This window comes from Equus asinus, chromosome 1, assembly GCF_041296235.1.
Source record: "Equus asinus isolate D_3611 breed Donkey chromosome 1, EquAss-T2T_v2, whole genome shotgun sequence".
Classification (NCBI taxonomy): domain Eukaryota; kingdom Metazoa; phylum Chordata; class Mammalia; order Perissodactyla; family Equidae; genus Equus; species Equus asinus.
Genome location: NC_091790.1, coordinates 154,257,478 through 154,270,182, shown reverse-complemented (window position 1 = coordinate 154,270,182; position 12,705 = coordinate 154,257,478). Strand labels below are relative to the sequence as shown.

Below are 12,705 nucleotides of genomic sequence, written 5' to 3'. Positions count from 1 at the left end.
AGGGGTAAATAATTACAATCTGTTGACAAGCACTATGTTAAGTGAGGGTTGAATTATAGCAACCACTACATATTATGAAAAAACAGCTATTTTCCCATTTTATTAAAAATAGAAACTTACTGTTTATTTTAAAAGCAGTACGTGTTGATCATAGAAAATTTAGAAAATACATGTAAATATAAAGAAAAAAATGAGTCTATAATCTCACAACTCAGAGATAACTTTATGACTTTGTATATATCTTCTTTTTGCTGTGATGTACACCATTCACATATTTGTTTATTACAAAGTAGGATTAGGTTGTATGTGTTGTTTTGTGCAGTTTTTTCCTGTCATTTAAATAGACTTTCAAAACATCGTGTTTAATTTTTTCATAGTATTCTCTGAATGATTTATATAATTGGTCCCCTGAGTTGGATTTTTAGGTGGCTTCCTAGTCGCTATAATAAATACTCCTTAACTTAAGTACTCTTTAAATATTGTTCACTATAATAAGTACTTCTTTGCATTTCAATTTTGCTTATAGTAGTTTCTTTAAAAAAATTTAGTAAAATCTATTGAACTTTCTTTGGGGTTCTACCTTTAGTGTCATGTTTAGGCATATAAAGAATATGTATTTGCTTGTGTTTTATTTCTCTTATGGTTTTCTAACATTAAAATTTTCAATCTATCTGAAATTTATTGAGCTGTACTGTATGAAGTTTGAGTCTAATTTTAGAGTATTTCTTTGGAGCCTGCAGTTTGTGGCAAGAACTTTGTCAGGAATAGAGGATCATACCACAGATCTATTTATGATAAGTAGTGCTGAGTTCCATGTAATTGGTTTTAGGTAATCAAAAGGTATTAATAATTGAAGTGAACCAAATTAGTGAACCAGCTCTGAGAATCTGATTCACTTATTATATATTAATATACCTCTAACTTTATACGTTTTTTTCCTGGTCTAACTTACTCAGGAAAATGTTACAGACAAATGTTTCGTTTGGAAAGATTCTTTATTTCATAGCTATTAGGTTTGTTATGAGAGTACACCTAGTATATTACTGGCTTATAAATGCTGCAAAATAAATCACCTAAATTTTTACCAACTTTAACAATATGTTTATTTTGGTCTTTCTAGAATCTGTGTTTGTGGATATCCCCGACAACATGTGAGAAAATACAAAGGTATAAGTAGCAGGATACCAGTTTCTTCAGGATTCATGGTACAGATGTTAACAGGGATTTATTTTGCCTTGTAAGTTTATTTCACATATAAAGTAACCTTTGATCCCTTTGAAAAATTATGGTCTGTTTTATTGTTACTATATTCTAATCTCAATAGATAAAAAATCAGCATATTTTTGTGGAAGAATATGAATCAAGATCTTGATAATAGTTTTATTATTTAAAACATACCTTTTCACATTCTGAAGTAATCAACTAAAAGACTTCATCGTCTTTCTTTAATTCAAGTAACTAAATATACTCACAGTTCCTTTCTCCATTCTTCTTTTTTTTTTTTGCCATAATTTCCAGATAGCTTTTTGTCCCCAATGAATATCTTTTGCATTTCCAGAAATTTTAAGTCTTTAAAAACATCTTAGATCCTCTTTGATCACAAATAGTTTATTATTAATTTACTATTAGTTTCTAATGTTGATGCTCAGTCTTACTTAATGCTTTAGATAGTAGTATTTTCCTTTGCACTCTATCTTTTACTTGGTAATTCTCTTACTACAAAAATCTTACTATACTCTGCAGTATATTCACTTGATATGTTAATTTTCCCTAGTAGATTATAAACTTCTTGACTGAAGGCAGAATTTATGATCTTTGGGCCAAGTCTGGCCTGCTGCCTTTTCTTTAAAGTTTTATTGAAACACAGTCACATGCATTTGTTTATATTTTATGTATGGCCGCTTTTGCGCTACAGTAACAGAGTTGACTAGTTGTGATAGAGACTGTATGGCCCACAAGCCTAAAGTATTTATTTAGCTGTTTAAGAAAAAGTTTGTTGATTGCTGTGTTAAACCATTATTATTCCACATCTCTTGGATGCTCTGATCTGTTTTATTTTCTCTCTTTTTTGCTTTGTGTTTCAGATTGAGTAATTTCTGTTGATGTCTTCAGGTTCATTCATTCTTTCCTTGATTGTGTTCTTCATCTCTGTTTACCGTGGTTTATTTCTAGCCTTTTCATTTTACTCTTTCTTCTAGTTCCCATCTCTCTGCTGAAATCTCCATCTGTTCATACACGTTGTTCATCTTTTCCACTGGGGCCTTTAATATATTAATCATAGTTATTGTAATTTCATGATAACTACAACATCTAAATCATCTCTGAATTGGTTCTATTGTTCTTTGTCTCTTGACATAGGGTTGTTTTCTTCTTGCTTTTTGTGAGCCTTGTAATATTTGGTTGATCATCGTTTTTTTCACAGGTAGGACAGTAGAGGCTGAGGTAAATATTATTTATGCCTGGAAATGGGCATGCTTTTTTTCTTCTAGGCCATTAGTGGAGTTGTTATAGGCGAGAGTGAGCTGGGGTTGGATTTTGTCGCTTCTATGGTTACCTTCATACCTTCATGGCACTACCTATTTCAAATTCCTCTCATGTTACCTCATACTTAGGGTGAGAGCTGGATTGCTGGAGGGTTTTCCTCAATACTCTTGCTTCATATTTAGCTTTCAGCTTTCCCTGTGTGTCTGTACCTCAGAGAGACTCTCTCTCCTTGTTCTTGCCCCTCCTCCCGCAGTAGAGTGCTGTTGCTTGTGTCTAGATGTGTACTAGCCTGCTGGGGCAGGGCAGGGGGAGAGGAAGTTGTGTTCTCTGTCCTGGTCTGTCCTCCATTCTAAGCAGGCCCTTTGTCCCTGAATCTCAGGGGAGTGTGGGTAGGGGGAGTTTCTCAGTGGTCCGGCCCCTCCTCCAGTGGTAAGAGATCTCTAGTGGTCTCAGCATAGGACCATTTCCTGATCCTCCCCACAGGAAGAGCTTTCTTTTTTCTTTTTCTTTCCCGAACAGCCACAGTCTGTCTTCATCTCTGCCTTCAGGGTGAAAGGGTTTGCTGCTCTTTCCCCAGAGGCTTTAAAACTTCTGTTCCAGTGAGAGAAGGTCTGGCTGCATCTTCATGCCTTTCCTGCTGAGGCAGCCACTCTTCTCCTTCAGGCTGGGACTACCAAGGGCAGCTTTATCTGATTGCTCTAGTCCCTTGCCTTGCCCCGTTTTTCTTGTGAGTGTCTAAAGCAGTTTTGTGGAGAAGAGCTTGTGAGTGGGTGTGAGCATCCCTTGTATCTACTCCCAGAGATTCCGTACTCTCATGCTGGTCCATGCTTGGCTTTTACTAATTTGTTAAAAAGTTTAGCTGAATTCTTCTTACCCACTTGCATTGTGGCCTGTCTCTCCTTAGAGGCACCTGTCCCCTCAGGTTTCAGGCTACTTGGTTGACCTATGGCCAGAGCTCCTTGCTGGATTCATGAAAAGTTCTGATTTTGTAGATTACCTGGCTTTACTTTGTTTCTGGAATGAAACCAATGCTCTTTCCATTTTTTTTAGGCCTCACTTATACTCTCAATGTAATTCACACTTCTTTATTTTGTTGGCGGATGACCAAGCCATTATTTCTCTATCCATTTTTATCAATCAATTTGTAGGAAGAGTTTGGCCATGTATTTGAAAATTAATATACACACACACTTTTTTTCTAAAATCTCTCTGCTACTTGTGATGTAAATCATGTACATTTCTAAATGACTCTCAGACTACAAAGAAGTAACTAGTTAGGAAACTGCAAGACACAGTAGTTGCAGATTCTCATTAAAAACCATGGGAGTTATAGAGTAATTTGACGATTAAGTGTTCTGAACATTATTCTGAGGTGTATAATTTATTATGCTCTGACTTGCTTTGTTAAAAAAAAAGTATAAAATGCTTTGAGATTGCTTAGCTTTTTTGATATCTGTTCTATAAATAGGCATGTTCTTTAGAGAAAAAATGTACATCTATAAAATTTTCTTTGTTATTAATAGGCTTTCAGATACAATTGAAAAGAATTCAAAGATTTAAATATGTTTTTAAGGAGGGTGAAAAGCTAAACAATCTGCTAATATGATCTATTATTTTCATCAGTAAAGACAGTTTCTCATTATATTTATTCAATTATGTAGAGTTAATAAAAAATAATTATACTTTCTTCATTTAATTTTCAGTTATAATGGAGAATGGGATCTAGCTCAAAAAGCATTGGATGATATTATATACAGAGCACAGCTAGAATTATATCCAGAGCCACTGCTGGTAGGTGCCTCACTTATGTAAATTTTGTAATTTAAAATTTCTCAATTTAGAACTATAAATTGAGAAGTAGCCATTCATAATGCATTAATATGTCATTAATACTCAGTGAGTCATGCTCCTGTTATACTAGGAAAATTTTATACTTGAAAAGGTATATATAATAAAATTTGAAAATTTCATTAGGCTAAATTTTTGGCACCTGATAAATAGTCTTTTTAACTTCTAAGAATGTTCTCCTTAACATGCTACAGCTGTATTTCTTAATTAGCATTAGATATTTGGAAATATAATTTAATATTTTGGAATTTTTAATTTTATCACGTATATTATTTTTAACATACGTTTCCTTCTGAGCTCTTACTCCTTATTCCAAAGGATTTATGCATCATCTTATGAATTACTTTGGAAAAAGTATTCTTTTTTAAAATCTGTTAAAATTTAGCATCTTGTTTTATTTAAGGGTATAATAATACATCTGTTAATATCAATCTTAAACTATATGTTTCCTTCTTAGGTTGCTAATGCAATAAAGGCTTCACTGCCTCATGGTGCCATGAAATCTAGTAAGGAGGGCACAAGGTGTATTCAAGTTGAAATCACACCCACTTCCTCTAGAATATCAAGAAATGCAGTAACCAGCATGTCAATAAGAGGTCATAGGTGGAAAAGACACGGTAAGAAATAAAAAACTCTCCAAATTAAAAGATTGTTGATGCTATCACATTTTTCTCTGTTCTTACAACACTATAACTTCTAACGTTAGTAAATGGTGTCATAATGGCATGGAAGAAAGAGCTGTTGGATCACCTTTAACTCCTAACTTATTATCCATCAGTGACAAGCAATAAGGAAAATAGAGCCCCTTATGTTACATATATGAAAGAAAATTTATTTAAACGTTGTATTGGCTTTTAAATTTCAATAGAGTAGGAGAGTAGAAAATGAATTTTAAAAGTACTTATACATTTTAGGTTTCTATTGACAACTATTTGCAAATGTTCCTTAACGTTTCTGATTTCTCGACTAAGGTAAACTTGCATGTTGGAGCAGAACAACTAATAGGGACTTTAAAGTTTTATTCTGGACTTCTTGGTAAAGAATGCCATAGTAGTGATGCAACTCTAGGCATTTCTCTTTTCTAAAAGTTAATTTTCTTCCAAGATTGTTAGTTTTAATATTTCTTCTTGACTACTTTATTTTATTATTTAAAAATTCTAGTGGAAGTTCATTTTATTCACCATGGCCTTCTCAAATGCTTTCCTATTTCTCTCCTTTCTCTTCTAACTTATTATTTTTTGTTTAATTTCTTATCCTTTTGTTACTCCCCTCCTACCTAGAAGTTATTGTAGTGTCAAGAAACTTTTTTGCCCCAAGCAAATATATATTAGGGGTAAAACAAAATCCATTCTCTGTTTTCTTCTTCATACCAACTGTGATGAAAATGGTAGCTCCTTTTGGTATATTTGATTCCAGTTGTCTCTATGGTCTCTACAGAGAAAATGCAAAAGTGAGAAGAATGAGATTATTCATTATGAAAGTTGATGATAAGAACTGTTGCCATTGTTTCTATTCAGAGAATCTAGGAGATAGTATATCAGAAAAGAATGATGATGAAATTTTTCATTTTAATGATCACTTTCAATTTTTTTCTTTTTTAACGTAGTGTGACAATTCTTGGAAGTCCTTTAGGAAGGCACGAAAGAGGTGATAATGTTTGCCGTTAGCAAGGCAAATTATACTACTATTTAAAATATACAGTCAGAGTCTGAACATACTTCAGTTTATTCAGTGAAAATTATGCGACTGCATTGGACTAGATTACAGGTAGAAAGTCATTCAATTATATATGTTAGTACCCTAGAGATCAGCTTTCTGTTTTGGCATTAATAGGTAAAAATAGGCACAGAGGCAATGAACCAGATCATATGGGTCATTGTAACCATAATTACTCCCAAACTACCACTGCAGGAAAGGCAAGAATGAATTTTAATTCCTTTTCACTTTCTCTGCTTGCTATTTAGGTGGACATGTTGGGAATTAGAGGGGGAAATATAAATGCTGGACTTAAAAACATGAAATATTGAAGTTCAATTGTATTTGTGCCTGTGTATGTGAAAAAGAGAGTGTGTGTGTATGTGTCAATGTATGCATTTGACAGAATAAGATGTATACCCTGCAATAAAATGGAAGCTATTTTTCAGAAATATTTTATAGGAATAAATTACGAAAACAAGAGAAAAGACTACTTGAATATATTCTATCTATTAGATTCTCATATATCTCCCAGATTCCGTTTTGATTACCACTTGAGGGGTTGGCACTGTATCTTAGGACTACAGCCTCATTAAAGTAACCTTCCTTATCGTCTACCCTCCCGCATTTATTCAACATTCACAACTCTAACACTTGGGCAACTGCTGATTATGGTAACAAAAAAGTGACAGATGAGGATTTAGAAAAGTATGAACTATAAAAAGCAAGTTAGGTGCATGGAGCAGGTACAGAATATGGCTTAGTCTTGTTTACCACTCTTCTGGAATGTGAATTTCCTTTATCCAACGGACTCTAAAGTATTTCTAGTCTAAGATCTTTATCTCTATTGCTAGATTGCTTTCTCCCTTTTTAGAGTAGTCTTGGCTTTCCTTCCTAAAGCAATATTTTTCATTGTTACCCTGTTCTGCTGAATTAAAAACTTTTCTGTTTTCCATCTTCATGGTCCTGATTCCTACTTGAACAGATTATTATTCTGAGCTCTCTAGTTGACACTGGCTTCTTGTGGAGAAGATAGGTATCTTTGCTATAGGTCTTAAATATACAATCATGCACCACATAATGACATTTTGGTCAATGATGGACCTCATATATGGTCCCATAAGATTAGCACCATATAGCTGAGGTGTGTAGTAGGCTATACTAGGTTTGTGTAAGTCCCTCTATGATGTTCACACAATGACAAAGTTGCCCAACGACACATTTCTCAAAACATATCCCTGTCCTTAAGTGACACGTGACTGTGTAGACAATTCTCAAGTTAGAAATAGATTTTTAAATTGTTTATTTATATATAAATTTTATTATATTTATATATAAATTGTATATATAAATTATGACAAAATGTAATTTATTTATACATTGCAGAAACAATGTTCAAGGGCTTGTTGATTCCAGGATGATCCACAAAAACCTTTTCATCCCATGTTTCTGAAGCAGAGTACTGTAGAATGTAGGTTTAGTTTATGACTGTGTGAAAACACATTTAGAGTTTCTTTATTTGTTGGAACTCTAAGTGCATTTCCCATTCCACCTGTATCCCTACCACTCTCTTACCATACCAGCGCTGCTCTAAACTGTATCACCCAGTAGGAAGATGGAATATGCAACTTTAAGCCAGTGATGATGAGGGTTGGAGAAAGAGAACGGACAAGAAACATGACCTTTAAGGAATATTATTATTTTTTTCTCCTTGCCTCTTTATTTTTTACTGCCAGTGCCAGGAATGAAGGAAGCAATTGGCCTTTTTTTCCTCTTTTTTTCTTTTATTTATGTCTTTTTAAAAAATTGAGATATAATTGACAAGTAACATTAGTTTCAGGTGTACAACATAATGATTCACTGTATGTATATATTATGAAAGGATCACCACAAGTCTAGTTAACATTCATCACCACCAGTTACAAATTTTTTTTCTTGTGATGAGAACTTTTAAGATCTATTCTCTTAGCAACTTTCAAATATACAATACAGTATTATTAACTATAGTCACCATGCTGTACCCTTAATAACCCCAGGACTTACTTATTTTATAACTGGACTTTTGTACCTGTTGACCACCTTCATCTCTTTCCCCCATCCCGCCAACCCCTTCCTCTGGCAACCACAAGTCTGTTCTCTGTATCTATGAGTTTGGGGTTTTCCTGTTGTTTGTTTATTTGTTTAGATTCCACATGTAAGTAAGATCATATGGTATTTGTGTTTCTCTGTCTGATTTATTTCACTTAGCATAATGCCCTCATGTAGTTGCAAGTGACAGGATTTCCTTCTTTTTATGGCTGAATAATATTCCACTATGTATGTATATATATACACACCACATTTTCTTTATCCATTCATCCGCTAATGGACATTTAGGTTGCTTCCATATTTATGTCTTTATTTATCGCCTCTCTCCTTTTTTCAGCCTTTCTGGGGAGAAGAGGGAGAGGTGTAAATGAGGTTCTCCCATGGATATAGCCAAGCAGGATTTTCTTTTTTTCTTTCCATCTGCCTTTATCTGTAAGGAATATAGATAATTAAGTCCTGTGAACATATTGGTGTGTTTGCATCCTGGAGTCACCAGAAATTACACATGCAAACAAGTACATTAAATTGGAGCAATTAATCACATTTATTCTTTTCTCTTATTTGTAACAGAAAAATCTATTTATCTTTACAGCCCAAACATTCATATTTTAGTCTTTTTAAAATTAATTTGAAACAGTTTTAATTATTTGCATTTAAAAGATTTTTTTATGAGACCTTCTAGAATGTATTTCAGGATTCTCTGAAGTGTCACAGATCTGCCATTCTTTTCTTAAAAGTTAAGAATTATCCACAGCTTATATTTTAATGGAAAGAATTCTTCTGGAAGGGAAAAAATTACTTTAGCTTTAACATTTCCACATGTTTCAGAACATATATCTCTTGCCATGGTCTTGTTACTGTTAAATAACAACACAAATGTCTAGAATTGTATTTTGACCAGTTTTATTATTTGCTTGGCCCTGTATGTTTTTTTTTTTCTAATTAATAGACTTTATTTTTTTAGGGCAGTTTTAGATTCACAGCAAAATTGAGTAGAAAGTACAGAGAGTTCCCATATACCCTCTGACTGCCCCTACCCTCTCTCACTATCAACATCCCACGTCAGAGAGGTACATTTTAAGGCCATGTAATTTTAATTTTGACTGGACAGTGCATCCTCATATTGACTAAATAGGGTGATTTTTAAAGAAATGTTGGTTTCAACTGAGGTATTATTTTGGAGAGTCGTGTCTGACAATAGTATGTTTGCCTGGTTTTCTCCACTTTTTACTTGATTATTTTAATATTGTACCGATGTGGCTTAACTTAATGTTGTGTTTTCAAACTTTTTAAGCTTTGTGTGTAAATTTTTGAGAAAATTTTAATGACTTTATAATTCTGTGTCAATACATATGTTTGAAAAATAAAATCACAATGTAGAATTGCTGCCTCTGACTTTTAAGGTCATAATTTCAGAATTAATAGCTTTGTTTATATATTGTTAATTCTTTTAAGCATATTGTTTCACTTAGTGTGTATTTTTTGAACCTAAATTTTCACACCACCTACAGATTGTGGGCTATTTAGAAGTCATAATTTGAAAGTAAAATGCAATTAGAGAAGCATGATAATAGAATAAACATTAAAAATCACTAAATAAGGTAAGAAAAGAATGAGTAGATTATGACCATAACAAGAATCAAAATGAAAATTCCAATAAGAAATATAAGATAAAACAGTGAAATAATCTATTAATTTTTAACACTAATAATAAAAATGCAATTTTATTTTCTTAAATCTTTATTTCCTTAAAAAAAATAAACTGAATAACTAAAAGGAAAACAGAAAGCATTTCTTTACAATAATGCTTCAATTCTATAGTCATTCTTAAATGTTGCTTCTAAAGCTATCTTCATCACCTACCAGTTTAGCTATAAGAGCTTTTTTTCTTAAATCCTCGATGATGCTCTACTACTTTGATTTTATTATACTATCTATACTTATCTATTTCCTTGCGCTTTTCCATTCTCTCTTCTCTTCTAGAGAAAACCTAATTGCTATTTTTTTGTCTGTTTCCCCACCACCACCACCGTTATAGCTCACTCTTCTTCCACTTTCTAAAAAATCACCTATAACAACAATGTAACCAAGTTTCCTTTCTTTTAAAATAGTTGTTAAAATACCACTCTTTTGTTCTATAAAAGTTCCATAATTAAGTTATGGTTGCAAATTATGAGTGCTTATCATTTTTCTCAATTAGTTATCTAATGAAAAGGGTTATCTAGTGAAATCTCAGTTCTTTAAGTGCCCACAATTCTTTCCACTTGGGCATTTGTGAGATAATGAGACAAATAAGTGAAAAGCTTTTGGTGTGCTTTAAAGCACCAGGCTGATTGTTAATCAATTTAGAACTATTTAATTTGTTTTATTAGCTACACAATAATTGTATTCTTGATAAATTTTTATTAGCTAGCTTGCTATTTGAATGGTCCTGTGATTGATTAGTTCTTTCATTAAACTGTAAGGTTTTTTTAATGGAGTTCATAATAGTTTACATCATTGTGAAATTTCAGTTGTACATTATTTCTTGTCTGTCACCACTTAAGTGCTCCCCTTCACTCCCTGTGCCTACTCCCCACCCGCCTTCCCCTGGTAACCACTGAGCTGTTTTCTTTGTCTATGTGTTTGTTTATATTCCACATATGAATGAAATCGTATGGTATTTGTCTTTCTCAGTCTGACTTATTTAGCTTAACATAATTCCCTCCAGGTCCACCCATGTTGTTGCAAATGGGATGAATTTGTCTTTTTTTACGGCTGAGTAGTATCCCATTGTATATATATATTCCACATCTTCTTTATCCAATCATTGGTTGATGGGCAAAACTATAAGTTTTTTATAGTTTAGATTTTCTCAATTTGAGATAAACATGTTTAGTTTGAGTGTAGTATCAAACACAAAGGGACACATATGTTGTATAGGAATAATAGTCAGTTTAATGATCTTTTTGTAATTTCTATATCCCTGAAGCACGGTACTGCAACTCTATTATCTGACATTCATATCACCATTACCGTCAGGATTTTTTAGAATGTTGTTTTAATACCTATTGTCTCACTTTAATCCAGAATTAACATGAAAATAGAATAGACTGAACTTGTATTTCTCATTTATGTATGCTTACAACTGTTTGTAACATGTAGGTATCAATAATAAAAGCCATACTTATAAACCATAGGTCCTTTGGATTCTGCCGACTGCTTTTGGTCCTGGCGTATGTTAAGTGGTTTATTTGTATAACATTGCATTTCATTATTTTGACTTAGGGGATTCAAGAGTATAAAGTTTTAAGTAGTGAAAATGAATTGAAAATAAGAGCTATATATATTTTAAGTCTTCTAACTTAGTAATACAAAGTAAGTACCCTGAGAATTTTAGAGTATTGAATTAATTGTATGGAATATTTAAGTGAAAAATCAAACAAACTACAGTTTACATAGATTGAATCTAAAGAAAGTGAAGTTTCATGTTGTTACTGTAGTTTTATTGCATTTTCAGTATTAAGTTTCTACTTAAACAATGCCAAGGTAGTTAAATAAATAAAAACAATTACAACAAAGTTCACAGAGCCCTGTGATTATGTTTTTAAAATGACAAAAAATGTGATTTGTTTCAATTTTCTGAGTGATTTAGCACTAACTTATTAGATGAGAAAATAAAAAGAACAATAAAAAGATGCAATTCATGTTGGAAAATAATGTACTTAAAACTGGTTATTGATTTATAAAATGTTAATAAATTTTTATCATATAATAACATTAATGAAACAGGACATTACTTTCTAACTGTTGCACAAATCTGGGTAATTATAAGAGATACATTTCAGTTAGGTATTTTAAAAATAATCATTTATAAATATTTCAAAACATTTAAGGTAGTATTTTGAGATACTGCAGAAAATAAATGTCATAAGTCTTGGGATGGAACATTTATTTTGTGAATCTGATTTTCTGACTTTATAAAGCATTTAGTTGAGGAGAAACAAAGTTGCTAATAATTACAAAAGTGTTTTGAAAAATGCAGAAATTGTCATTTTAAACTCAATAGTAGCAAATTTTAAACACTTGGCTATTGGAATTTTACATCTGCGATTAGAAATTTATAATGCTTATACTTTTATTTTAAAAGTTGTCCATACTTATTAAGGAAATTTAGGGAAAAAACCCCTATCTGCTAGTTTTATAAAAAGGCTTAAATGATTTTAGTATCATTTTGAGAAGCTCCATTATTTTCAGATTCTAAAATGCTGTTTGAGGAACACATTTTCCTTTCCCAATATAGATGATAAAACATTTGGGCCAAAAATAAGCATTTCCTTGTGACCACTGTGTGAATTAGAACTGGCATTCTTGATATGGAACTTTATACTCATGGAGGACAAAATAAAATATTAGCAAATATTAGATGACTCAAAGAAATATGACGTATTAACCAAAAAGCTAAAATATAACATTGGTACAACAGACACATACGAACATTAGGTTTAAAGAGGAAAGACAGTAGTCTCAGAATCCTGGCTTAGCCAACTTTAGAAAAAAACAAAAAATCTTAGTCTATTTCTAGGTAGAATAAAACAAAATAACTTTTGA

The 12,705-nt window shown here is 32.3% G+C and overlaps 1 protein-coding gene across 2 annotated transcripts in view; it reads left to right on the top strand.

Annotated features, from left to right (window-relative positions):
* Positions 1-12,705, top strand: part of HYCC1 (hyccin PI4KA lipid kinase complex subunit 1) — a 74,171-nt gene that overhangs the window by 50,044 nt on the left and 11,422 nt on the right. For both annotated transcript variants that reach the window (XM_014830606.3, XM_014830607.3), the window contains exons 8-10: positions 1,121-1,237; positions 4,188-4,275; positions 4,790-4,949. In XM_014830606.3, the coding sequence (XP_014686092.1) occupies positions 1,121-1,237; positions 4,188-4,275; positions 4,790-4,949 (365 nt within the window). The remainder of the gene's footprint in view (positions 1-1,120; positions 1,238-4,187; positions 4,276-4,789; positions 4,950-12,705) is intronic.